This window comes from Mustela lutreola, chromosome 1, assembly GCF_030435805.1.
Source record: "Mustela lutreola isolate mMusLut2 chromosome 1, mMusLut2.pri, whole genome shotgun sequence".
In the NCBI taxonomy this organism is placed as follows: Eukaryota; Metazoa; Chordata; class Mammalia; order Carnivora; family Mustelidae; genus Mustela; species Mustela lutreola.
The window spans coordinates 283127039-283154924 of NC_081290.1; the positions used below are offsets into that span (position 1 = coordinate 283127039).

General features: G+C 53.7%; 1 protein-coding gene across 4 annotated transcripts; it reads left to right on the top strand.

Annotated features, from left to right (window-relative positions):
- The first annotated feature begins 1494 nt into the window (after positions 1-1494).
- On the top strand, positions 1495-27804 carry CAPN1 (calpain 1). Of its 4 annotated transcripts, none has more exons than XM_059146911.1 (22): positions 1495-1620; positions 3205-3472; positions 3640-3709; positions 3994-4112; positions 5767-5900; positions 5981-6149; positions 6952-7035; positions 7399-7484; positions 7794-7868; positions 8001-8161; positions 21030-21208; positions 21951-21962; positions 22660-22871; positions 22967-23006; positions 23524-23589; positions 23679-23736; positions 24517-24581; positions 25168-25236; positions 25456-25534; positions 26109-26225; positions 26564-26622; positions 27032-27804. In XM_059146911.1, the coding sequence occupies exons 2-22, from the start codon at positions 3206-3208 to the stop codon at positions 27056-27058; spliced, it is 2148 nt and encodes a 715-aa protein (XP_059002894.1). In that variant the 5' UTR covers positions 1495-1620; position 3205; the 3' UTR covers positions 27059-27804. The 4 variants fall into 4 exon arrangements, with proteins under 4 accessions (XP_059002894.1, XP_059002903.1, XP_059002898.1 ...); XM_059146920.1 differs by lacking the exon at positions 1495-1620 and adding an exon at positions 1677-1797; XM_059146915.1 differs by lacking the exon at positions 1495-1620 and adding an exon at positions 2145-2368.
- The last annotated feature ends 82 nt before the right edge of the window (positions 27805-27886 follow it).

A 27886-nucleotide genomic window follows, 5' to 3' on the forward strand; every position in this document is an offset into this window, starting at 1 on the left:
TAAATATATGTTTAGGAAACATATTTTGAAGAAACTGTCAAACTGGTTTCCAGAGTGGCGATGTCATTCTGAATTCCCACCAGCAGCATTTGAGAACTTCAGCTCTTGCCAACATGGTCAGTATTTTTCTTTTCTTTTTTCTTTTAAAGATTTTATTTATTTATTTGACAGAGATCACAAGTAGGCAGAGAGGCAGGCAAAGAGAGAGGGGGAAGCAGGCTCCCTGCTGAGCAGAGAGCCCGATGCGGGGCTCAATCCCAGGACCCTGAGATCATGACTGAAGCTGAAGGCAGAGGCTTAACCCACTGAGCCACCCAGGTGCCCCCCTCTCTCTGGTCTTTTATCTGCGCCCCCTGCTTCCTCTCCTGCCCCCTCCAACCCACTCCCTTGCAGCCTCCTTCTTCATCTGCACAAATCTGACAGCCTTCTACTCCTAGGAGAATAAGATGGAAACTCCTGTGGTTCACCTAGTCCTGCTATAACTCTCTCTCTCTCTGCTCAAGTTACATTATGCATATTTTAGTTTCTCCACTGTGCCAACGCAGTTCCCCAGCCTGGCATCTCCCCTAGCCTCTCATACCTCCCTGTGTCTGATTTATGCCCACTCCTAACCCCTGGACTAGATAGGACTTGGCATCAATTCTTCCTAATTATGGGGATCATAATTACATGAGTGAGCCCCTCCTTCAGAGGGGGTGTGGCCATGGGGTCTTCACCATCTTAGGCTCAGGTGAGCCCAGTCTGTGCACATACAGGAGATGGTCGGTTCCTAGTTCATGAACAATCAAATACAGTAGCAGTGATAGCTTTGTGAAGGTGATTCTGGGGACTGTGGGATATATAGGTCGACCCACGTACCTCTCCAGAGCTTCTTTCTTCTTGCAGGCCCCCTTATTCCTGGTCATCTAGTTACAAGGAACACCTGCTGTTCCCCTCATTGCCATGTCCTCTCCCAGCCTGCGGCCCTTTGCATAAGCTGTGTTCCCCTGGGACACCCTCTCCAGCAATTCATTGCCTAGTTAACTTCTACGTGTCCATCAGGACTCAACTTCCCAACCACCAAAACCAGGGGACCAGGAGAGCCCACTCCCCCAGAGGGGGCTGGTGTGTCTTAGTCATGGGTCTCTGCTGTGCAGAGAGGCTTTGGCAAGAAGGTTTAGCCAAGAGTGGACACATGAATGCTGAAGGGAGAAGAGCAAAGAGCCCTGGTTCCGGCCCCAGGTGAGGGGACTCGGCAAGTCGCATCCTTCGGCCTCAGTTTTCCTCATCTGTAAAGTGAGGCTGTGAATGAGGTCGGGTTAAATCAGGGGCTCTCACCCTTCCGGGGTCCATGTGTCCTGGAATCCTAGAAAAGGTAATGCACTGTTTCCCCCAACAAAATGCTCGTGTATACATGCTAGGAGAGCGGCAGCGGCTGCTGGGCCTGGCCCCCGTGGTCAGCGAGAAGCCCTGAGCTGGGCGAACGCCGCAGTCCTCCACCCTCGGGCTCCGGGCTCTCCGACTTCTCCCAGCACAGCTCGCGAGGCGGGAGGCGGATCTGTGGGTCCAGCGTGGGCCCGCCGACCTGCCTGCAGCCTCTGCCGCCCCCTCCCGGGTAAGGCGGCACAAGGACGCATCCAGGTGGGTGGGCCGAGGACTCGGGGGCGCGGGCACAGACGCCCACCTCTCGCCGGTTCCGGGTCCAAGAAACCCCCGAGCGCAGGAGGAAGATGGGTTCCCGCCATTGCCGGGCTCCGTCCCATTCTCGCCGCACACACCCGGGAAACCGAGGCCGGGAGGGGCCGGGACTCGCTCAAGGTCGCGCCGCGAGCCGGGGCCGGGGGGCGGGCGGAGCCGCTCGGGCCGGGTTGGAGGCGCCCCGAGCTGGAGCCGCGGGGGCGGGTAGCGGGGTGGCGGCGCGGAGCCGGGCTGCGGCGGGGTCCCGGCTGCCGTGTGGCCCGCGTCCGGCAGGGGTGCGCCCGCCGCCAGCCCGGCCCCTCCTCCGAGCGGCCGCCGCTGCCAGAGGCAATCTCTGCCCAGCGCTGGGGGCGCGGCGGGGCTGGCGGGGGGCGGCGGGAGGCGAGGCGAGCTGAGCCCCGGGGAATGCCCTCCGGGGGCGCCGCCTGGGGTGGGGCGGCCCGGCCCTGCAACCCGAGCCGCGGCCCCGGGTTAAAAATACCCCCGGCCCTGCCCTCCCCCGCGCTCCCCTCCCCCGCCCCCGCGGTGCCCTTCCGTCTGGGCCGCAGCGGCCCCTCCCCGGGCACCGCTGTGCCTTTCAGTGATCTGTCCTCGCGCGGGCGCGGCGGCGGTGGGAGGGGCGGGGAGACCCTGGGAGAGAGATAGTCGGAGAAGGGGACGCCGAGATAAGGGGGAGCCGAGGGGAAGCCGGGTAGGAGGCCGAGGAGGAGCAGGAGGAGGGAGGGGGAGAGGAGGGCGGAGGGGCAGCGGGAGGAGGGCGGGGAGGAGCGCTCTTCCTGGTTGGGCCCTGCCCTGAGCCGCCACCCGGGAAGGCAGCCGCAGGGACTGCAGCGATCCCCCAAACACTGCTCCCCCAGGTAAGGAGCTGGGTGTCCCGGCCAGGATTTCCCGACCTCTGGCCACTGCTCTCGGGCTGAGGGGCTGCCCCCCTGCGCCGGGTCTTCTGAGTGCCCGGGACAGGGGCGGCGGCTCGGGAAGCCGCTCAGCCCAGGCAGCCGGCCCAGCCTGCGCTCACCACTGTCTCCAGGGGCTGGGCTGGGGGAAGGCCGGAGGGGTCGGGACGGAGGCCCGGCAGCCCTGGATCACCCAGCCCGTCTCAGGGCGCTGGGGAGGGGGACCCTGGCTGCCTGGAGTTCTCAGCCTCCCAGTCCGGTAAAGGGGCCAGTGCCTAGGAGCTTGGCTGTTTGGGGAAGGGGTTCCTGTGTCATCTCCCGGCTCTGCCTTGCCTCACCTGCCTGGCCCGCTGAGCCCAGCACTGCGGGCCCGCGACAATGGGAGTCTGGGAAGGGGAGGGGTTAGCATTATGTAGAGTTGGGGAGGGGGTGGCCAGTGCACCGAGGGGCGGAACAGCCCCCCTCCTGGTTTCTGGGGGCATAAGGAGGTGGCAGAGAGTCCTGGGTTCTATGAGCGGAGCGGTGAGGTGGGGAAACCCCAGGTTTGGAAAGTAGGGGTGGTCAGGGGCAGGCAGGAGACCCAGTTCTAGCTTTGGGAAGGCCTGGGTTCTGAGCACGCTGGTCTGTCCTGCAGGATGGCTGAGGAGCTCATCACCCCCGTGTACTGCACCGGGGTGTCTGCTCAAGTGCAGAAGCAGCGGGCCAAGGATCTGGGCCTTGGGCGCCATGAAAACGCCATCAAGTACATGGGCCAAGACTATGAGCAGCTGCGGGCTCATTGCCTGCAGAGTGGGGCCCTCTTTCGTGACGAGGCTTTCCCCCCGGTGCCCCAGAGCCTAGGCTACAAGGACCTGGGCCCCAACTCCTCCAAAACCTATGGCATCAAGTGGAAGCGCCCCACGGTGAGAGGGACCCCCTCCCCGGGGTGGGCTCAGTTTACCCCTGTCCTGGGTGAGGAGTGGGAATAGGACTCCAGGTCCCTGGTGGGGAGTGGGCTGTGGGGCGGCTGGGTTCCAGTTTCGGGGGGGGGGGGGGTCTGGCCCAGAGACAGGACTCGGGTCTCTTGCAGGAGCTGCTCTCGAATCCCCAGTTCATTGTGGATGGAGCCACGCGCACAGACATCTGCCAGGGAGCACTGGGTAGGCCTTTGGTTGGGGGCGGGGGTTGGGATTCTGAGTGTTTTTTCCAGAGTAGTTCCCCCTGCCTGTTCCTTCCGGCTCTGCCCTAACCCCTCCCTCCCTCCTGCAAGCTCAGGCAGGTTCTGGCTATCAGCGCTGGGCTGGTTTGCCTAGATTCCTAGGTCAGGTCTCTTTGTTGAGGGACAGGGTGCCCAGGGAATCCCAGGTTCTTCCAGGAATGGGCATCCATGCTTCCCGGGGAGCAGATGTGCAGAGCAGTCCTGATTGGGTCCCTCCCATCCCAGGGGACTGTTGGCTCCTGGCTGCCATTGCCTCCCTCACCCTCAATGACACGCTTCTGCATCGAGTGGTTCCACACGGCCAAAGCTTCCAGAACGGCTATGCCGGCATCTTCCATTTCCAGGTGAGGAGCCCCGGATCCACCTAGGACCAGGGGAAAAGGGGGTAGCAGGCCCTGGAGGAGGTGAGGACCGGTGACTCACAGCACTCTGATGTTAGGGCAGCTTAAGTCCACACCCTGCGGGGATCGGTCCTCCCTCTAGAAAGAATTTGACCTCTTGATGCCATCTCAGATCTGTCATGTGTGAAACGGCTGGGCAAGGCAGGTATTTCGGCTGGCGGCTTTCCCGTGTGGTTGTGGGTATCAGGAGGAAAGTGCTCAGAAGAATTGAAAGATCTCTGTAGTATTTCCTGAGGGACAAATGCTTTTCCTCCACAGGGTCTCAGTGTCCCATCTGAAGAATGGATAGTGATCCCCTGTGGGAAAACAGACCAGCACAGGTGGTCATCCCCACCGGTGGCTCAAGTGGCCCCTCTCCCCCACCTCCTCCTGCACTTTGGCAGCTTCTAGCCTCTGACAGAGCCCTGCAGAGAAGAAAGAAGGGATTAAATCTGTTTAAACCTGCTATCCCCCTCCTTTCTAAAATATTATTTATTTGACAGAGATCACAAGTAGGCAGAGAGGCAGGCAGAAGGAGAGGGGGAAGCACGCTCGCTCCTGAGCAGAGAGCCTGATGTGGGGCTTGATCCCAAGACCCTGAGATCATGACCTGAGCCGAAGGCAGAGGCTTAACCCACTGAGCCACCCAGGACCCCCCCCCCCCCCCATTCCCTTTTTGCACACAGAGCCCATTTCTCAAGTCACACTAAGGAATTCTCAGTCAGCTGATGCTGGGAGAGAGAAACCCCCCATCAACTCTGGATTAGACCCTCTGGCCCTAGTGGCCCCAACCCTGCCCGGGGGATTCCAGGGCCTTCTCCCCTCTGGCCTGTTCAGGGGGTCCTTTTCCCTGTTCCATCCTGCCCTGGGCCTGAGCAGAGCAGAACAGAGGTACCTAGGGTTGCACCTGCAGGGTCCCGCTCGCAGGGGTGTGGCCTCTCTGCCCCGCCCCCTTCCCGCCCTCCTCCAATCCGCTCCTCCCTGGCCTCCTGATTGGCCTGTTCCATACGCCTGCCTCCAAATCCTAACTACTTGGGCCCGCTTCCTCTCGTTGCAAGGCTGTTCTGCACTCCTTCCCACCTACCTGGCACTCCATCGCTTCTGGCCCCAGGCTCTTGATGTCTCTGGTCCTGGGAAGGTCCTGGGGCCTGTCTCTCCCGCCATCTCTGAAGCAAACCCATGAATGCGGGAACCGCATCCATCTAGGGTGGTCTAGATGCCATGTTTTTTGATCCACACTTCCTTTACATGTCTATCCTGTCGCGCACCGCCTCCAGACACACATCCGGACCTAGAATGACCTAGAATAAGACCTAGAATGCAGAAGGGAGGGGACTAGGTCCACGAGAGCCAAGCCCCCAGGGCCTTCCAGGCTCTCCATACCTGAGAAAGCACCTTGGTCTGTTTCCAGAGTATCAGTAATGCTGCCCTAAAAACTTTTTAGCTCTGTGAGCATGGTTTGTTTTCCCTTGAAGAAGGCTCCACTGTTCCCTTTTCTGGCCAGGGAAACTGAGATTCAGAGAGGCCACCTCGTTCAGGCTTCTAGATCTGGGGTGCGTGGTCCGGCATCTAGCAGATGGTGGGGCTCAGGTGCTCACCGTGCTCTCGTCCCCTCCAGCTGTGGCAGTTTGGGGAATGGGTGGACGTAGTCGTGGATGACCTGCTGCCCATGAAGGATGGGAAGCTGGTGTTTGTTCACTCTGCCCAAGGCAACGAGTTCTGGAGTGCCCTGCTCGAGAAGGCTTATGCCAAGTGAGTAGGGGCCATGGGCCATGGCAGGGGACCCTGGGGCCTTGTTTGCTGCCAGAGCGCTGACCTGGGGCTGCCCGCAGGGTGAATGGCAGCTATGAGGCCCTCTCCGGGGGCAGCACTTCAGAAGGCTTCGAGGACTTCACAGGCGGGGTCACCGAGTGGTATGAGCTGCGCAAGGCACCCAGCGACCTCTATCAAATCATCCTCAAGGCCCTGGAGCGGGGGTCCCTCCTGGGCTGCTCCATTGACGTGAGTGCACCCAGCCTTGACCCCTGAGCACCCCTCCCCCGCATGACCTGTCTTCTCTTCCAGCGGTTTCCTTTTCCAGCCCAGCCCGGGGCCTTGTCCTGGCCCCAGACTTGGCTCCAGACCCATCACCTCACCCCATCGCTGGATTCTCACCCAGCCTCATCTGTCACCTCAGTCCTGTCTGCCTCCTTCGTGGCTGGTGTCGTTCCTGTCCCCCAGACCTCAGACAGACAGCTTGTTTTCCTGCCCTTCTGCTGCCCGGTGCTGTCGGCCAGTGCTGTTCATCACCTCCCCTGCTGCTTTTCTGTCCTCACCACTTACCCTTGACCTCGGGCTCCTCCCCCCACATCACTGTGTCCTTAGCTCTAACCCCATCCCTGCTCTTGCCCTTCTCCCCCAGTCCTCGCTGACTCAGTTCTGTCCTCACCCCCTTCTCCACCTCACCGCATCCCTCTCCGTGAGGGCCTTGGGGCTCTGGGAGAGCACACGCTATGTGTGTGTGTGCACGTGTGTGTGTGCATGGGTCTGGCCAGCTCTGGCCAAAGCAGTGTCAGTGGGCTGCCCAGGCCCCCCTCCGCCAGTGGTGGCATTGGAGGAGTGACCCTCCCCTTCCAGGGGTGCAGTGTATGTGGGGGCGTTAGGTAGAGTCAGGGTCCCTGCTTGCCACTCTCAGTGGCCGTCGTATGTGTTTGGGGGATGTCTGGGACCTGTGATGCTTGGGACTCACCTCCTGACTGGGGATGCGGGTGCCTGTGGTCCCTGGAACCTGGCCCCTGACCACGACACTTGTGTTGCTGTGCAGATCTCCAGCGTTCTGGACATGGAGGCCATCACCTTCAAGAAGCTGGTGAAGGGCCATGCTTACTCTGTGACAGGGGCCAAGCAGGTAGCAGCCCACATGGGGTTCTTCCCTGGAGGGTGGTTCCCGCCTCCTCTCTTGCCTTTGCCTGTTTGGCTTGTGCCCAGGGCTTGGGGGAAGGGCTGGCTCTTTGACCTCCCAAAGCATCTTACTCGTGGCCCCTGATCCTGAAATGTTTATCTTGCTCTGCCCTGGTTTTCGGTAGCTTGTGTGCATAGCTGCCTCCCTCCACGGTAAATTCCTAGAGAACCGGCTGTATTTCCCCTGCTGCGGTGCTGGGCGCTGAGCAGGACTCCTGAGGGTGAAGGGGCGGGAAGTGACTTTTGCTCAAAGCGGGGCGGGAAGTGACTTTTGCTCGAAGCGGGCACTGACGGGAGCTCTGGGGAACAGGTGAACTACCAGGGCCAGATGGTGAGCCTGATCCGGATGCGGAACCCCTGGGGCGAGGTGGAGTGGACGGGAGCCTGGAGTGACGGGTGAGGGGCAGTGGACCCTGGCTGGGGAGGCTGGTCGGGGCTGCCGGTGTCTGTGCTGGGGCTGTGCTCAGGACTGACCGGGGAGGGGGGTTTTGGAGGGCATCTCTGTGTTACTGGTTCTGGGGGACTGTCCCGACACAGTTCAGGCAGAGCATCCTTGGAGCTGGTCCTCCTGTGACAACCCCTGGAATTGGGACATTGGGCTGGACCACACGGAGGCCTTCTGACCGGGGCTCAGGGAGGATGGGCCCCTGGGACGGAGGTCGCCGGTCAGTCCTGCCGGCACCTGGCAGCGCCCTCTCCCCCCAGCTCCTCGGAGTGGAATAATGTGGACCCTTACGAGCGGGAGCAGCTCCGGGTGAAGATGGAGGACGGAGAGTTCTGGTGAGCGGCCCCTGCCCTGTCCGGCCCTCTGGGGTTTGCGCTCCAGTTCCCGAGCTCCACAAACCCCACACCTGCACCCTCCCTCTGTGCCCTGGCTGGGGACCGGGGCTCAACTGTGTTCCGGGACCCCAGGATGTCCTTCCGGGACTTCATGCGTGAGTTCACGCGCCTGGAGATCTGCAACCTGACGCCCGATGCGCTCAAGAGCCGGTCCATCCGCAAGTGGAACACGACGCTGTACGAGGGCACCTGGCGGCGGGGGAGCACCGCGGGCGGCTGCCGGAACTACCCAGGTGACCTGACCTCGAGGCCCGCGGGGCACCCAGGGGTGGCGTCTGGGCCTGGCTGCCTCCTGGTTCGCTCACCTTGCTTCCCGCGCGTCTCCTCCCCAAGCCTCCCCGTTTTTCTCATTTGTGAGATGGCGTGGTTGTGCTGACCTCTGAGATTTTCCTCGGGGAGTATCCTTTACTCCTCATTCTGGAACCTTCCCTCCTGGCTTGCTGTCTTCCTGCCTGGGCCTCCGGCCACTGTTCCCTGAACTTCTGAATCCATGCGGGTGACGTGGGCCACAACCTGGGCTCTCCATTCCTCCCCACCCACACCCTCAGCGACCCTTTCTTCCACCTTAGTTCAGGCACCCCCCGGAGGCCCACCGGAGCCTGGCCAGACCTCGCACCCTGACCTCTGCCCTGACCCTTTGGGCCCCCTCCTCCGGCAGCCCTCAGCCTCATCTGACCGTCTGGTCTGTGAAGCCCACTGTTGCTCTGTCCTTCCCCAGTCATTGTGCCTTTTCTTCTCACCAGTTAGAGTCACCATGGCATCTTGTCCCCGCAGACACTCTGGCTCCTGGCTCCCTCTGCTCCTCCTCCTCCCCCGAAGAATCCTAGCTGAACCCTCTCCATCAGCTGCAGGACCACTGAGAGGGGCTGCATATTCCCTGTCACGCAACGGGGGCAGCATTTTCCCTGTAAATTCACAGCCGTGGCCCTCAGAGGACCACCTTGCATGGTTCCCGCCAGTTCCCTTGCCAGTTAGGAACATCTCCACTCCCTCAGATCTGCCTCCGCGGTCACTCCCATCTGCGGACCTGGCCTTGCACTTGAGGGATACCTCTACTTCCCGCAGGGTGCCTCTGGTGTTCGTCCTGCCTGTCTTGGCCTATGCCCGTCATTACTGCTCTCTTGACTGTGACAATGACAGAACTGCCCGTGCTCATGGGGGGCCACCCTTGCCCCTGCTCTGGCTCCTGTTCTCCCACGTGTCTGAAAGCCTTAGGCTCCATCATCCATCACCCCCGGCCCCTGTTCTCCATTTCCCCCGTCTGAGAGCACCTCTCGTAACCAGACTTCCCCACCCATTGCTCTGCTCCCCTTCGAAGCAAAATGTTCCGGTTCGCTACACTCCCCGTTTCCTTTCAGCTTCCAGTTCAGATTTTTAACCCGCTGTGGTCTAGCTTCCGTCCTCACCGTGCGATCTCTTTGGAAGGCCACCCGTATCTTCGGCTTACCCAGACCCTCCCCCGCCACCGCTCTGTTCCCATGTCCCGTGTCCTCCGTGTTCCCAGCATGGCTCATAGCCCTGTTTTGAAGCATTTTTTCCTCCTTGTGGGGATCCAGTTCCAGTTTTTCCTCAAATAGGCAATAGCTGTGCCCTGCATCATTTATTAAGAAAACTCTCTCCTTTTCTCGCTGCGGTGACGCTCCATGCGATTGTTCCCGTATCCGTGTGCGTCTCCTTCTGGACTCACCATTCCATCCCTTGGTTTTCTGCTTCTGTGGATAGCACGTTGATTTCATTGCTAGAGATCTGCGAGAAGTCCTTTGGGGGTGGGACAAACGCCTTCAAGAGTCTCTTAGCTATTCGTGCCCTCTGTTTTCCTGTACGAATTTTAGAATCAGCTACTAAGCCTTACAGAGAATCATTTTGAGACTTTATGTGGAATTGCGCTGACACTGTGAATCGATTTGGGGAGAACTGACATCTTTAAAGCTTTGAGTCATCTTATCCAAGAATGTGGCATGTTTCTGTTTTGGTCTTCTTAGTGTCTTTCAATGAAATTTTATAATTTTCATCTAGAAGACTTAAATATCTTTGAGCTTAATTACTAGGTACTGTATCATCTTGTTGCTATTATAAATGGCGTCTCTTCAAATTCTCTTTCCCAAATAACACAGTAACATGTACTTGACCTTTTAAATTTATTTTGTATCCAGCAATCTTTTTTTATTTTTTTTCCCAATAGTGCATGGGGCAAGAGAGTAGTTGGCGGTGGGAGGGGGACACAGGAACAGAATCTTAAGCAAACTTCATGCCCATAGGGCTCGATGTCCTATCCCTGAGATCATGACCTGAGCTGATATCCAGAGTCAGACACTTAACGGACTGAGCCACCCAGGTGCCCCTCTAGCAAATTTTTTAAACTATAATTTTTTAAAAGCTTTTATTTATTTGAGAGAGTGAGAGAGACAGAGATAGTTAGAGCAAAAGCAGGGAGGAGAGAAAAGCAGGCCCCCTGCTGAGCAGGGACACCTATGCGGAACTTGATCCCAGGACCCTGGGATCATGACCTGAGCTGAAGGCAGATGCTTAACAACTTAGACACCCAGGCACCAGTGATTTTTTTGTATACCTGCAGTGTTGGGCCATCACCACCACTATCTAATGCCAGAACCTTTTCACTACTCCCCAAAGAAACCTTGTATCCATAAGGATCACTCCCTCTCTCCCTCTCTCTCCCTAAGCCCCTGGGAACCACTGCTCTACATTTTGTCTCTGTAGATTTGTGTCTTCTAGGCATTGTAAATGGGATCATACAACATGTGGCTTTTCATACCTGGCTTCTTTCCCTTATTATAATGTTTTCAAAGGCTGTCCCTGTGGCAGCATGCTCCCAGTACTGGATTTCTTTTTTATGGCTGAAAAATACTCCACGGTGTGTATAACACCACCTTACGCTCATTCAGTCATCAGTTGTTGGACATTGAGATTGTTTCTAGTTTTGGGCTCTTATGAGTTGTACTGCCACGAGCATTCATGTACCTGTATTTGTGGGAGCAGATGTTCCCTTGGGTCTCTTCTTAGGAGCGAAATTGTTGGGTTGCATGGTAACCCCATGTTTGACTCTGAGGAACTGCCACCTATTTCCTAAAGTGACAGCACTGTGATACATTCCCGCTAGCGCTGTCAGACTTCCGGTTTCTCCACATGCTTGTCAACACTTGTCATTGACCAGGTTTTTTATTGTAGCTGCCCCTGGTGGGTATAAAATGGCATCTCATTGACAATTTGCATTTCCCTAATGATGAATGATGTTGAAAAGAATGTCTTTTCATGTATTCATCGGCCACTTATGTATGTTTTTCAGAGTTGCTATTCAAATAGTCAGGTCATTTTAATTTAATTTTATTTAAGATTTTAATAATTTGACGGAGAGAAAGAGCACAAGCAGGGGGATTGGCAGAGAGAGGGAGAAGCAGGCTCTCCACTGAGCTTGGAACCCAATGTGGGGCTTGATCCCAGGACCCTGGGATCATGACCTGAGTTGAAGGCAGATGCTTAACCGTCAGAGTCACCCAAGCGCCCCCTAGAAGAATTTCAGTTAACTTTGCCAAGATCCATCAGAGGAATCACTGTCTTCTTACAAAATGTATTTCTTAAGTAGTAAGACTTGAAAAGCGTAAGCAGAAAGACTTGAAATTACTCCTTGATCCGGCAGCTGCATTATGGGTACTATGCTAGGCATGAAAACAACATTAATATCATTGTGTGTCCCCATCAGAGTTCTTGGGTGACCAGGTGGATTGTCAAAGAGCAGTCATATTTCAAAAGGAATCTTATGAACAGGAGATCTCAGCAATGGTCTTGAAATGTTCATAAAGCATGTTATAAACAGATGTGCCGTCACAGAGGCTTTGTTATTCCATTCAAAGAGCACAGCTGGGGGCATCTGGCTGGTTAAGTAGGAGGAGCGTGCAACTCTTGATCTCCAGGTCATGAGTTTGAGCCCCAGGTTGGGTGTAGAGATCATGTAAAAAAAATTAATAATTTAGAGGGCACAGACAGAGTAGGTTTGGCATAATTCTAAAGAGCCCTAGGATTTATGGAACAATAAATGAGCACTGCCTTCAACTTAAAGTTAACAACTGTGTTAGCCGCTAATGAGAGAGTCAGCCTATCCTTTGACGCCTTGAGAGCAGGCATTGACTTCTCCTCTCCAGCTATGAAAGTCATAGATGGCATCTTCCTCCAATAGAAGGCTGCTTTGTTTACACTGAAAATCTGTTGGTTAGTGTAGCTGCTTGCATTCATGCTCTCAGCTTTATCTGCTGGGAACTTGCTGCTGCCGCTCCTACTTGCTGTGTCTCCTGGCACCTTCATGTTACGGAGTTGGCTTCTTTTCTCAAATGTATGAACCAACGTCTGGTGCCTTCAGACTTTCCTTCTGCAGCTTCCTCACCTCACTCAGCCTTCCCAGAACTGGAGAGAATTAGGACCTTACTCTGGATTAGGTCTTCGCCTAGGGAACGTTGGGGCTGGTTTGATCTTTTGTCCGGACCACTAAAACTTCTTATCAGTGATAAGGTTATCTCACTTTCTTATCATGTGTTCACTGGAATAGTGCTTTTATTTTTTTAAAGATCTTATTTATTTTGAGAGAGAAAAAGAGTGCACACAGGCCCTTGAGCTGGAGAGGGGTAGAGGGTGAAGCAGATTCCTCACTGAGTGGGGAGCCCCATCTGGGGCTTAATCCCAGGGTCCTGGGTTCGAGCCCCGCGTGGGACTCTCTACTCAGCGGGGAGCCTGCTTCCTCCTCTCTCTCTGCCTGCCTCTCTGCCTACGTGTGATCTCTATCTGTCAAATAAATAAATAAATAAAATCTTAAAAAAAAAGAATTTTTCCTTTGTAGTCACAACTTGGCTGTTTGATGCAGGAGGCCTAGCCTTCTGCCCCTTTTGGCTTTTGACACACCTTCCTCATTAAGCTTAATCATTTCTAGTTTTTGATTAAAAGTGGGAGACATGGGACTCTTTCATTTGAACACTCAGAGGCCATTGTAGGGTGATGCACTGGTCTCATTTTAATATTGTTGTGTCTCCAGGAATAGGAAGGCCCCAGAAGAGGGAGAAAGGTGGACAGCCGGTGGGTGGAATTGTTAGAACACGCATGGCATTTGTTTAAGTGGGTACAACTTGTAGTACCCCCAAATAAGCACAATAGTAGTGTAAGAGATCACTGATCACTGTAGTACCATATATGGTGTGAGATAGGTGTCCAGCTGAATTTGTGTGCGTGTGGACATCAGTTGTTTCAGCATGATCTGTTGACAAAACTACGTTTTCCCCATTGAATGGTCTTGGCACCCATGGCAAAAATCAGTTGGCCATCTATGTATATGGGTTTGTTTTTGGACTCAGTCCTTTTCTTTTAGTTTATATATCCCTTTTTTATTTTAAGATTTTATTTATTCATTCATTTACTCATTCATTCACTCAGAGAGCATGTGTGAGGGAGAGAGAATCCCAAGCAGACTCCATGCTCAGCAAAGAGCCCAATGCAGGGCTCGATCTCACAACCCTGAGATCGTGATCTGAGGTGAAATCAGGAGTCAGATGCTTAACTGACTGAGAACCCACACACCCCTCTATATCCATTCTTAAGCCTGTACCACAATGTTATAGTTACTGTAGCAATTACTGTAGCTTTGTAGTAAGCTTTGAAATCCGGAAGTGTGAGTCTTCTACCTTTTGCGTTTTTTTTCATAATCATTATGACTTCTGGGCCCCTTATAATTCCATATGAGTCTGAGGATAATGCTTTTCCACTTCTGTGAAGAAAGGTGTTGGAATTTTAGTAAAGATTATATCGAATCTGCAGATCACTTCTGATAGTGTTGACATTTTAATAATACTAAATTATCTGATCCATGAACTTGGGGTATCTTTTTATTTTTTCATTAATTTCTTTCAGCAATGTTAAGTTTTTCAGCTCCTTTGTTAAATTTATATCTAGGTAGTTTATTCTTTTGTATACTGTTGTAAAGGAATTATTTTACTAATTTCCTTTTTCAATTGTTCATTGTTGGTGTATGGAAACACAATTGATTTTTGTGTCTTGAGCTTCGTAATCTGCAGCTTTGCTGACTTTGATACTAGTTCTCGTAACTTTCTTGTGGATTCTTCATGTTTTTCTATATACAGGATCATGTTATTTGCAAATGGAAATAGTTTTTTTCCTTTGCAATTTGAATGCTTTTTTTTCTCCCCTTGACTAATTGCTCTAGCTAGAGCTTCCCATACCGTGGTTATATAGCAGTGGTATAAGCAGGCATCTTGTTCCTGATCTTAGGGTGAAAGTTGCAGTCTCTGAGTATGATATTACTGGCTTTTCTATAAACATTCTTTGTCATATTGAGGTCATGCCATTTTGTTCCTAGTGGGTATTTGTTTTTTTAAGATTTTATTTATTTGATAGAGAAACAGTGAGAGAGGGACACAAGCAGGGGGGGTGGGAGAAGGAGAAGCAGGCTTCCTGCTGACCAAGGAGCCCGACATGGGGCTCGATCCCAGGACCTGGGATCATGACCCGAGCCCAAGGCAGATGCTTAATGACTGAACCACCCAAGCGCCCCTATTCTTAGTTTTCTGAATTTTTTTTTTTTATCATGAATGTGTGTTGGACTTCATGAAATGCCTTTTCTATATCAATTACGATGATCATGTAGGTTTTCCCCCTTTCTTCTGTTAATGTAGTATATATATTACATTGGTTGATTTTCTTATGTTGAAACTATCTCTCATTCTTGAGATAAATCCTGTTTCATGGGGTCTGATCCTTTTAAGATACCTTTGGATTTGATTTGCTAGTATTTTGTTGGGGATTTTTACTTTGATATTTATAAGTGATGTCCTGTGATTTTCTTGGGATGTCTTTATCTGGCTTTGGTGTCAAGGTAGTGTCACATAGAATGAGTTAGTTTATCAAAAAGAAATGATCATGTAAATGAGAAATCATGTAGAATAGTAATTAAAACACTATGTGCCTGTATTTAAAAAAAAATCTGAGATCAATAACCTGTAAAATTGCAAACTAAACCCAAAGCAAGCATAAGAAAGGAAATAATAAGGATGAAAGTCCAAAGAAAGGAATCAGAGAATAGAGAAACAATAGAGAAAAATCAGGGAGATCAATAGTCAGTCCTTTGAAAAGCTCAGCAAAATTGGCAAATCTTTAGCCAAACTAAACAAGAAAAAAGAAGACTCCAGTTAGTAAAATCAGGAATTAAAGAGAGAACATGACTACAAACCCAACAGAAATAAATGGATTATAAGGAGATACTGTGAATAATTGTGTGCCAACAAATCAGCTAACCTAGATGAAATGGACAAGTTCCTAGAAAGAGACAGGCTACCAACATTGACTTAAGGAAAACAGAAAATCTGAATATGCCTGTAATGAGATTGAGTCTATAACCAAACCTCCCAGTTATAACCTGCTAATTATTCTTTTACAATCTGTATGAGATCATTGCTTTGAAATAAATAGAAGCTGGTTCTGCAGGCCAGCACGTGGTGAGTTTTCCTCTGTGTCCCCACATTCTCAATAAGACTGGCCAACACTTACCTGTTTTGTATTATATGCCAAGCATTCCTCTAAGTATTTGAAGTGCAGTAACTTGCTTAACTTTCACGCTGACCCTACGAGGTAGGTACTTTCATTATTACGTGTTTAACAGTTAAGGAAGGTGGGTCACTAAGAAGTGGCGGAGCTGGGATTTGAACCCAGGATTGCAGCCCTGCAGTCTGTTCTCTTGACCATGACACAGTTCTGAGGGCTAGGGGGAATGCTTTATAATTGTTCACCATATGAAACTTAATCTGTTAATTACTGGAAGAGGGAGGATAAAATCAAACCCCCTCCTGATGGTTTTGCTGATTTTCCCTTTATATGTCAGTTATTTTTCTCTACATGTTCTGCATTATGATATTAGGTGCATCAGGCTTAGAATTGTTTTCAGTTGCTAGTGAATTGAACCTGTTTTGTTGTTACTTAATGGCTACCTTTTTTGGTAACAATTTTTTTTTTTTTTTTAAGATTCTGTTTATATGTTTGACAGAAGAAGAGAGAGCAAGAGAGGGAACACAAGCAGGGAGAGTGGGAGAGGGAGAAGCAGGGTCCCCGCAGAGCAGGGAGCCCAGTGTGGGGCTCGATCCTCGGACCCTGGAATCGTGACCTGAGCCGAAGGCAGATGCTTAGTGACTGAGTGACCCAGGCTCCCCCTTCAGTAACAAATCTTGTAGTTTTAAGTATATTTCACTCAATGTCACTATAGCAATTACAGTTTTCTTCTGGTTAGTAATTTTGTGGTATGTTTCACTATACTCTGTGATGTCTGATCTTTTCTAAAGCTCAGTGTTTTAGTTGTTATCTTTCATAAACTGACTGTAGCTGGCTTTTTAATAATCTGTTTGAAAAATTTTGCCATTTGATTAAAAAGTTTAATCCACTTACAGTTACAGTGATTACTAATAACTTTGCATTTATTTCAGCAGACTTACTGCACATTTTATTTATCCCTCCTGTTATGCCTTATTTTGGATTGAATTCTTTAACCTTTTTCTCTGCTGGCTTTTCAGTCTATGAATTTGGAAGATATACTTTTTTTTTTTTTAAGATTTTTTATTTATATATTTGACAGAGAAAGAGACTCAGCGAGAGAGGGAACATAAGCAGGGGGAATGGGAGAGGGAGAAGCAGGCTTCCCGCTGAGCAGAGAGCCTGATGTGGGGCTCTATCCTAGGACCCTGGGATCCTGACCCAAGCTAAGGCAGATGCTTAACGACTGAGCCACCCAGGCAGCCCCGAAGATATACGTTCTTAATACATTCTGAAGTTAGTTGATCAATATCTTTACCCTCCTCCTGAACGATGCAAAGACCTTAGACTACTTAACTTGGCTCACCCCTCCCTTTGTTTAATATGCTGTTTTTAGATTTTAATTCTAAACACTTTTCTTAATATCTTTATATTTAATTCTTAAATATCATCATCATCACTATTTGATATAGTCCATATTCATTAGATTTTCCACATAATTTTTTTCTCACCATTTTCACAACTTTCGTCTGAGACCATTTTCCATCTCCCCGAAATACACCCTTTGTGTTTCTTACTGTCCGTCTCCTCCTCCCTCTCCTTCCCTAAACGTTCTCAGTAGCTCTGTAAAATGCCCTCATAGGGTGTTTATTCTCAGCAGTTCTCTGAACACAGAATTCTGGATTGTGAGACTTCCCAGCCCATTGAAGGAAGTTGTTACTCTTCATTCTGCTTCTGTTGCTCCGGGAGTCAGACTCTGTCTCCCATGCCTCCTGCGATGCTTTGTCTTTTCTGTTTTAAGATTGTTTACCTTTGATACTCTGTCATTTCACCATGATGTACTGAAGTGTGGATTTGTTTTCATTCCTCTTTGGAGTCATTGGACTTTGTCCATCTGCAAATTGATGTGTTCAGACAATTCTAGAAAATTTTTAGTCATGAGCTTCTAGAATAGCAGCTCTGTCTTACACTCTTCGTTTTTTTCCTTTTAGAATTCCAATCTAATGTAAGCTGGAACTTCTTGCTTAGTCGTCTGTGTCTCTTAACATCGCTTCAGTTTTCCATCTAATCTCCCTGGGTCACATTTTGGAGCGTTCCTTCCATTCTCAATACTCTACTGTCTTTTTTTAAAAAAAATATTTTATTTATTTATATGACAGACAGAGATCACAAGTAGGCAGAGAGGCAGGCAGAGAGAGAGGAGGAAGCAGGCTTCTTACTGAGCAGAAAGCCTGATTCAGGGCTCGATCCAAGGACCCTGAGATCATGACCTGAGTCAAAGGCAGAGGCTTAACCCACTGAGCCATCCAGGTGCCCCTGTTGGTTAATCCTTCTAACAAGTACTTAATTTTGTTTAAAAATTTATGTCTAGAAGTTCTGATGTCTCTTTTTCAAATCTGTTCATTCTTCCTCATATTTTCAAGTTTTTCATTTATTTCTTTAAATATATGTCTAGTCTTTTTTATATGCTGTGTCTGATTATTGCAATATCTGAAGTCTTGGTGGGTTGGTTTTTGTCCACTGTGGCTGCTGGTTTTTACTCCTCATGCCTTCTTTCCTTGTGAGATTTTTTTTTTAATTTTATTTATTTGTCAGCATAAGCAGAGGAGCAGCAGGCAGTGGGAGAAGCAGACACGCCACTGAGCAAGGAGCCTCACGTGGGTCTCGATCCTGGGACCCTGGGATCATGACCTGAGCGAAAGGCAGATACTTAACCGACTGAGCCACCCAGACGCCCCTGCATTGTGAGATTTTTGACCCATTTGGCCTACAAGTTCATGGGTGGGAGGTCTTGGAGTCCTTGGGTAAAGTTGGGTTCCTCGAGTGTTTCTGTCAGTCACCTGGGATGCTGCTAACCCAGGACTCTTTCAAAAACAAATTCTCTCCTTAAGATTTCCTTGACCCCACAGGCAGCATGAAGTAAAACCCAAGTTTGGGGCTCCTGGGTGGCTCAGTGGGTTAAAGCCTCTGCCTTCAACTCGGGTCATGGTCCCAGGGTCCTGGGATTGAGCCCTGCATTGGGCTCTCTGCTCAGCGGGGAGCCTGCTTCCTTCTCTCTCTCTGCCTGCCTCTCTGCCTACTTGTGATCTCTATCAAATAAATAAAATATTAAAATGAAATAAATAAATAAATAAAACCACAAGCTCTCTTGAAGGCTTGTGGGTGTAAATTCTCCGGGAGATTTTCCCCCCTTCTTCCCAATGGGGTTTATTTTTCTTTCACTATTAACACTGTTGGCATTCCTCATAGGGTCTCAGTTATATCACCAGGATCTCCTATTAGATTTTTTTTTTTTTTAAGATTTTATTTATTTACTTAGAGAGTGAGCAAGAGGGAGAGAGAGAAAGCGCATGAGCCAGGGGAGGGGCAGAGAACCAGACTCCCCGCTGAGCAGGGAGCCCGATGCCGGACTCCATCCCAGGACTCTGGGATCACAACCTGAGCCAAAAGCAGGCGCTTAACTGCCTGAGCCACCCAGGTGCCATCCTATTAGATTTGGTCTCCTGTGCCAGAACCCAGGGCTCAGGGTTTCCAGGAGTCAGCAGAAGTCCTTTGGCGTTATTTACCTTGTAGGCTCCTAGTGTCCTTTTTGTTTGTTTGTTTGTTTAAAGATTATGTTTATTTATTTGAGAGAAAAAGCATGAGCAGGAGAGGCAGAGGGAGAAGGGCAAGCAGACTCTGCTGAGTGGGGAGCCTGACATGGGGCTTGCTTGATCCCAGGACCCCGAGACCGTGATCGGAGCCGGAGTCAGACACACAACCTGCTGAGCCACCCAGGTCCCCTACCTCATGTCGATTTTTTAAAAAGGCTTTACTGGGTGCCTGGGTGACTCAGTCATTAAGTGTCTGCCTTTGGCTGGGGTCATGATCCCAGGGTCCTGGGATCCAGCCCCCAATCGGAATCTCTGCTCAGCGGGAAGCCTGCTTCTCCCTCTCCCACTCCCCTTGCTTGTGTTCCCTCCCTAGCTGTGTGTCTCTCTGTCAAATAAATAAATAAAATCTTTAAAAAAAAATAAAAATAAAAAAAGGCTTTACTGAGATGTAGTTCACTTATGATACAATTCACCTACCTCAAGTATAAAAATCACTGTTTATTTTCATATATCAAATCACTGTTTATTTCAATATATTTCATATATTCAGATCTATCACCACATCAATTTTAGAACATTTTTTTTTAAGATTTATTTATTTGACAGAGATCACAAGTAGGCAGAGAGGCAGGCAGAGATAGAGGAAGGGAAGCAGGTTCCCTGCTGAGCAGAAAGCCCGATTCGGGGCTCGATCCCAAGACCCTGAGATTATGACCTGAGCCGAAGGCAGAGGCTTTAATCCACTGAGCCACCCAGGCGCCCCTAGAACATTTTTTAGCCCCCAAAGAAACCACACACCCCATGGCTGTCACTCCTGAGCCCTTCTTCCTCCTCGTTCCTCCGTAACCCCCCACACCCCGTTGCATGGATTTGCCTGTTTGTACACTCACCCATGTTAAGAGTGTGCATCTGTGCTCCATTCCTTTTTTGTTGCTGAGTAATATTCCATCATTTGGTTATGCCACAATTTTCCTGTCTGTTCCTCAGTTGATGGACAATTGGGTTATTTCTGCATTTGGATATTATAAATGATGCAACTAAGAGCACTCACATGCAAGTTTTTGTGTGGATGTACATTTTTGCTTACTTGGGGAAGTACCTCGGATTGGAAGTGCAAGGTCATAGGGTCATTCTGTGTTTAACCATTCGAAGAACTGGCGGACTGTTCTGCGCAGTGGCTGCCCCTTTCTGCACCCCCACCAGCCCTGTCGGAGGTTCTGCTCTCCACATCCTGGCTGGCACTTGAGCGCATCTCATTTTGGTTAATGTCACCTTGTGTGGGGGGGAGGGGAATGCCGTGGCTTATTCGTGTCTAAAAAGTGGTTTCGAGTATTGTATCCAGCACCTGGTTGTTTTAGGGGCTGTGGGCCGCTGAATCACCCAACTGCCAGAAATGTCTTTGTCACCCTTGCAGCTCTGAGGCCTCCTGTCAGACCCTGCTTTCTCTTTTTCTTCCCTAGGTCATTGTCCACACAGCAGTTACCCAAATCCATTCGGGCCCCTTCTGGTGCAAGCCTGTTGGGGCTGGGGAGGTCCTTTTGCTCTTCGATTCAAACCACACTCCTTACCACCCACCCTGCTCCTGCCCCTTTGCCACCTTTCTGGATCCCCCGTGCTCGCTGGAGTCCGATGCTGCCTTAGATCCTGGCTGTCCCTCATGTGTGGGGCTCTTGGTTCTCTCTTCTGCTGCCCAGGGTCTTCCCAGGGCTTCTCCTTTCCATCTCTCTCAATTATCACCTCCTCGGAGATGCTTGCTTATTTTTGTAACTGTTCTGTCAGTTACACTGACTTGCTCATACTTTGCTCCCCTCCTGGAATGCGAGGGTAGGGACCGTGTGTCCCCGCTGCAGGGCTGTCACAGGGCACACGGTGCACACTTAGAACTGTTTGTTGGATGACTGGGTGAACAGACACGCAGAGGGGCCACTCCGCCCTGTTCCTCCTCTGATTCCTGCCGACCACCCACCTCCTGCAGCGACCTTCTGGGTCAATCCCCAGTTCAAGATCCGGCTGGAGGAGACGGATGATGCAGACGACGACTACGGGGGTCGCGAGTCAGGCTGCAGCTTCGTGCTCGCCCTCATGCAGAAGCACCGTCGCCGCGAGCGCCGCTTTGGCCGGGACATGGAGACCATTGGCTTCGCGGTCTATGAGGTGAGCCCCGGGGGGTTGGCCCAGAACCAGCGGAGAAGCCTGCTGGCGAGTTCCAGCAGGGGGCGCCAGAGGACCCTGCTGCCATAGCGTTCAGGCAGGAGGCCTGGGACACTGTCCCCAGAGGCACCTGCTGAAGTCGCTCTTGGGTAGAGGGATTTGGCTTAGTTGACAACTGGGAGGTAGCTTTTAGGGGACAGGCTTGGGCTTGGCTTCAGAAAGAAGTAGGCATGTGTGCGTCCTGGTGGAGTAGTGAGCTCCCTGTCTTAGAAGTGTATAAGCAGAGGCTGGCTTGGGAGGGCCCCGCTTCACCCCTTATGTTTAAGACACAAACTTCTGGACCTTGCTGGTAGGGGCAAAGAATGACTGCGGTCTTGACCCAGGCCCAGAGCTCCTGGTCGCAGACTGGTATAGACCTCTGATGTCCCTGGCCTTTGGGACATGGCAGCTGGCCACCTGGGGTCTGTCCGGGGTTCTCTGATTCAGAGCCAAGGCCCAGGGCATTCTGAGGATGAAGAGAACCCTGCCTCCTGCCTGAAGAGGACCAGGCTCCCTTTCCTGAGGTCCTGCGATCCCGCTCTGCTGTGATGATGGGTCTGGGGCCACCAGTGGTCCTGGGCTCTGCCTCCTGGTGTCTTCAACCCATCATTCTTAAGAACTCAGGACCTCTGCCCAGGAAATGCTGCCCCCCACCCCCAGCTCTGGGCCAGGCGCAGGTCTCTTAACTCCTCCATCTCTCTGGCAGGTCCCTCCGGAGGTAGGTGTAACACCAGAACCACCTGGATTTCCATACCCCTGAACACAGGGGGCCTGACGGTGCCCAGAGGGGAGCAAGATGGCTCGTGCGTAGAGAGTTAAGAAGTCACCTCCTCTTATGGCTCGCTAACTGCCCTCCTCCCCTCTCCCGGGGCTGGGGGCAGACACTGCTGTTCTGGGCGCCAGGGCAGGTAACAAGTGAGGGAGCTGGATTTGAACCCTGGCCCTCAGAGCAGTTCCCCCCCCCACCCCGCCCTCTCCCACACACCTGAGGCTCTTCCTGTCTTGCTGTTTCCCCTGAGTGAGCGCTGGCTGCGGCTGCCCGGGATAGCTAAATACTCCGCAGCCCTGAGCAAGCTGCCTTAGCTCCAAGCCTCAGTGTCAGCGAGAACACCAGCTCACATGGCCCGCGTGAGCTTTAAACGAGGGCCCCACCCCCCGGAACGTACCTGTGTTGAGTGACTTGGGGAATAATCGTGGGAATGTTTCTTCAGTGGTGCCCTAGAATCCCCGTCCACCTCCAGAGTGTCTCCTCGCCGCCGCCCTGTGCGGTAGGCAGGGTTGTCGCCTGCGCCTGACCCATGAGGAAACAGACGAAACCATTTGTCAGAGTTGTCAGGGTCTGGGTCAGTGGGCGGCTCCTGGGGGGACAGGGGCGTGGCCATCTGCAGCCCCGCCCCCTCCTTGCTTCCGGCCAGCTGGTGGGCCAGCCCGCAGTGCACCTGAAGCGGGACTTCTTCCTGGCGAACTCCTCGCGGGCGCGCTCAGAGCAGTTCATCAACCTGCGGGAGGTCAGCACCCGCTTCCGCCTGCCGCCCGGGGAGTACGTGGTGGTGCCCTCCACCTTCGAGCCCAACAAGGAGGGGGACTTCGTGCTGCGCTTCTTCTCGGAGAAGAGCGCAGGGACCCAGTGAGTCGAGAGCCTCTCGCCAGTGCCTGCTCCCCACCTGCTTGGGGTCTCCCTGCGCCCTCCTGACTGGACCCCCTCTCTCCCCACCCCTGCAGGGAGCTGGACGACCAGATCCAGGCCAATCTCCCTGATGAGGTGTGTGCCCTACCCACCCCCCACACTCCCTACCCCCTGCCTTCCTTTTCTGCCCTCAACCTGGGTGTGTCGTGGGGACCTGGGCGTCTTGGCTCCTGCGAGGAGCTGTGAGAGGGATCCTGATCCCTCATCCGCCCAGCACCTGACAGTTTGCAAAGGCTTTTGAGGTAATAGTGGTGCGAGATCCCTGAGCTCGTCTCTTTCGGGTTTTTGCTGAGCTCCTTGGTCACCCCGTTTCCTCCATGACAACCGTGTCAGGATGCCGTCACCCTGTTCCCCTTCAGCGAGAAGCTCAAGTTCAGGGAGGTTCGGGAACTTGCCCCCCCATCACAGATCTGAAGGGTGCCCAGTTTGGGCCACAGAGCCCTGGGCAGGTGGACGGGCCGCGGGGGGGGGGGGGGGGGGGCGGGTCTAGATTCCCACTTTCCAGGTGAGAAGAGTGAGGCTCCGAGAGGGCAGGTGGTGACGAGTGGTCCCAGCCTCGCTCCTGACCTGCTCTCCTCTGCTCTCCATCCAGCAAGTGCTCTCAGAAGAGGAGATTGACGCGAGTTTCAAGACCCTCTTCAGGCAGCTGGCAGGGGAGGTAGGCTGGGTGGGCTGGGGTGAGGGGCTCCGGGGCAGCGGGGGGCAGCCTTTCCCCAGGGTGGGTGGTGCCATCCGTCTCCCCCCCAGGACATGGAGATCAGCGTCAAGGAGCTGCAGACCATTCTGAACAGGATCATCAGCAAACGTGAGCGTCCCGGCACCTCTCCGCCCTGGGTCCTCGCTTCCTCTGAACTCCACAATCTGGGCTTCTGCTCCCACATTGAGCCAAACCCAAGTCCTCGGTGTTCGTGGGCGGGGCAAGCCCCCACTGCCTTTCTGAGCCCTGCTCACCCCACTTCCCTCTCGGACTCCTTCCACCATCTGGCCGGTCCCTGTTCTCCGCCCGAGTGCCGGGGCTCAGTGTTGTTCTAGAAGCGGAGCTGTTGACAAGCACCATAGTATGAAGGAGAAGCCCACCCCCCTCAAGAAGATACACCCCAGGGCCGGGCCAAGTGGCATCAAGCAGAAGGAGGCTGGCTCCCCCTCCACTCCCCCCCATGTGCACAGCCAAGGGCAGCCACCCCCGACCTTCCCTTTGCCCCCGCCTCTGACCTCCTTCCACGCTGCTCCCTCAGCCCAGAGCCCTCTCCTCTGGCCCCGCGGTGGGGCCCGTGGCAAACCCCAGCCCTGCCGTGGCCGCCTTGGCCTCACGTTCGTACTGCGTCTGTCCCACGTCTGTTTGGCACTGACTCCCTTTCATTTGTGGCTCTTCTCTGGCAGGGACATGGCTGACGGCACACCAGCTTGATTGTTCTAGTACTTTAAACCGTGCTAATGATAAAAATGACCTGACGCACCCACTCTGCTAGACTTTCCATGCCAGGCGCCAGGAATCGTGCTCGCCTGGTCCCCGTCCCCCTGGGGACCCCTGCGCGGTGCCGCAGAAGCTTGCGGGGTTGAGGTGTTGGAACTGGTTTTCTTGCAGACAAGGACTTGCGTACCAAGGGCTTCAGCCTGGAGTCGTGCCGCAGCATGGTGAACCTCATGGACGTATCCTTCGCTTCTGTTTCCTGAGGCTGCTTGGGTTGGGCAGCGAGTGGGAGAGGGACACCCTGTGACCTCTCCCAGGAACAGTGCAGAGAAAGGGACAAAAGCCCTGTCAAGTGTGGACAGACAAGCTCTTTTCTCGGGCAACTTCCCGTTGACTGGGAAGGGGAAACGGAGGCACAGGCTTTGTGTTGAGTGAGCGATAGAGCAGGGTCTAGGTCCTTGAGTGACCTTCAAGTTGGTGCTTTTTGTATCCTCCAAACCCAACCCCCCTGGCTTTGCAGGTTCCTGCCTCTTCCCGTCTCCCCTCACCTTGAGGTCAGTCTCCCCTTCTTCCCGGTTGTTCTCACCCTGTGCCTGGTTTAAGCTGCCCTTTTAAAAATATTTATTAGAGAGCGAGGGTGCACACATGCGCACGAGCAGGGAAGAGGCAGAGGCAGAGGGAGAAGCAGGTTCCCTGCTGAGCAGGGAACCTGATGCGGGGCTCGATCTCTGGACCCTGAGATCATGACCTGGGCTGAAGGCAGATGCTTACCCAAATGAGCCTCCCACGCGCCCCTGGTTTAAGCTTCTTAACAGTAGCCACCAGCGGGACGGCAACGGGAAACTGGGCCTGGTGGAGTTTAACATCCTGTGGAACCGAATCCGGAATTACCTGGTGGGTGGTCCCTCGGCCCTGCTGGTGCCCGCCCTCTGCTGTGGCCTCGATCCCAGGCAGAGCCTGTGCCCACCCTGGGGCCACACCTCTAGATCCCAGCCCCTGGCCCACCTTTCGGGTCTTTCCCCTGCACCCTCATCAAGCCCCCACCCTGGGGGGTGGCGGGAAGGGCTGGGTGCCTCCCTCGGCCCGGCCCTCACCCTCCGCTCCCTGCTCTAGTCCATCTTCCGGAAGTTTGACTTGGACAAGTCGGGCAGCATGAGCGCCTACGAGATGCGGATGGCCATCGAGTCTGCGGGTAAGGCCTGAGTGCCAGAGGCCGATGGCCCCAGGCCGATTCCCCACTAGTGACCCAGGGTGGCAGGCTAGCACACTGTCCTTGTCCCGGGGATGGTGGTGATGATTGGTTGTGGCATCCTGTGGGGACTGAGCTAAGTGCTTTGTCAGCATTTCCTTTTGTCCTCTGCAGCCTGACTGGGCAAGGGTCTCTTACTATCTCCACTGTACGCCGAAGAAAGTAGGGCTCAGAGAGGGAAAGTGACTGGCCTGCTGCCTCACAGCCAGGGTGGGGTGGAGCTTGGCGCCTGAGCCTCGAGTGAGGGAGGTGCGTGTCCGGATGAGGCCAGGGCTTTCCGCACAAATAAAACTTGACCCCTGGGCCCTCTGGCCCCTGATTCCCTGGGGCTGTCAGGCCCTCGCTCCCTCTGGGGCTGGCACTTGCTTGCCCAGCCCCTCCCAGCAGCGGGCCCTACTCAGGAGCCCTTCAGGCCTTGGAGCTGCAGGGCTCACCCTGCGCCCTGCCTCCAGTCCCCCTCCCTGTCCCCTCGGGCCAGGCCATGCCTCCCTGGCCCTTACCCACTCTCCCGGGCCAGGCTTCAAGCTCAACAAGAAGCTGTATGAGCTCATTATCACCCGCTACTCGGAGCCAGACCTGGCCGTGGACTTCGACAACTTCGTGTGCTGCCTAGTGCGGCTGGAGACCATGTTCCGTGAGTGCCCCGTCGGGCTCCTGCCTCTGGTTCTGTCTCTCATCAGCTGTGGGGGAATGACAGGGCAATAGGGAGAGATAGGACAGACGTGCCATGGCGTGTGCCAGAGAGGTGAAGGGCGCGGCACTTGGGGCCCTGCAGGCTGAGTGCTGGGAGGTTAGGGGAGCGGGGACCTGGCAGCAGCGGGGCTCGGGCAGCAGGAAGAGCTGTTTCCCCGGCAGGCACAGGTGAGGGCTTGGGGTGCTATGGGGATGGGGAATGAGGGGCAGGGTGGGTCCTGGTCTTGTAGGAATGTTCTACTGGGTTCTCAGTGCCAGAACATCTTCTTTTGAATGTAGGATTTTTCAAAACTCTGGACACGGATCTGGATGGTGTCGTGACCTTTGATCTGTTCAAGGTGGGCACTGCCCTTGGCTGTGGCAGGGGAGGGCATTTAGGGTTGGTGGAACTTCCTTACCTGCTCGGGGGTAGCAAGCCTAGGGCTTCAGACCCAGCCCCAAAGGCCAGGCCTCCTGAGTCCTTGAAGGAGGGGGTGGGGTCGTCTGGGTCCTGGGGCTTCAGACCCAGCCCCAAAGGCCAGGCCTCCTGGGTCCTTGAAGGAGGGGGTGGGGTCGCCTGGGTCCAGGGAAGGGAGCAGGAAGGGAGGGCCGGGCTCCGGGAGGTCTCTGTGGCGCTCCTTCCCCCAGAGGGCCCCCTCCCACCTGCCCTCAGTGGGTGAAGCGACAGTGTCTTCTGGGGCGGGAGGCTGGACTTGGCGTCTCTGCTGTCCCCGCCTGACCCGTCTCTCCACCCCCCACCCCCGGCAGTGGTTACAGCTGACCATGTTTGCATGAGGCAGGGGCTCAGGCCCCCTTGCTGTGTTCCTCTCGCTCGTCTGCCAAGCCATGCCTTCCCACCATGCCACAGCAGGCCACACCAGCTGCAAGTGCCTTCCTCGGAGCGGGAGGCAGCCTCGTCCTCCTGTCCTACATGTCCCAGCTGCTGCGGCTCATCTGCTCTGCGCAGAGCCGTGTGGCCTTCCCTGCCTTTGCCCTCTGTGGGCTGGGGGGGGCAGGGGGGGACTCGTCTGCCCCTCCGGTCTCCAAACAAGGAAGGCAGCTTTCGCTTGTCCCTGCCTCAGGATGGGGCTCCAGGGGGAGCCGACAGCCCCGGGCCTCCTGGTGTCCCGACGGTGTCCAGAGCGCCCCCCCCCCCCCCCGCCCCGCCACCCAGTGTCACCTGCAGACCTTCAGACAGAACCACTAGCTCTGCACAGTTACAGCCCAGCTGTGCAGGGCCCTTCCCAGCCGAGGCCTCCTCCTGGGCCTGGGAAGGCCCGCTCCTTCCTGCGCAGAAGCCCGTGTCCCTCCTCTCTGTGGCCTGCCCTGCCCCACCTGCCAGCCAGGAGTCGCCGGGCATGAGGGGTAGTTGGGTGCTCCCTCCCCCGCTCCTTCCTTTTTTATATTGGTGACTTTAACGGGGACTCTTCAGGGACTGGTGTACCAGTAATGGGGGTGCCAGAGGCACCTGGGTATGGGGTGGGGTGGGGATCTCACATTTCCATGCCGAGAAACCCCAAACAATAAAGGAAAAGGCCCCACCCCTGTGTCCGGAGTGTATTTCTGCCCCAAGCTGCTGCCCAGGAAGGCACCAGCAAGCCTGGAGCTGGAGGGACAGCCCAG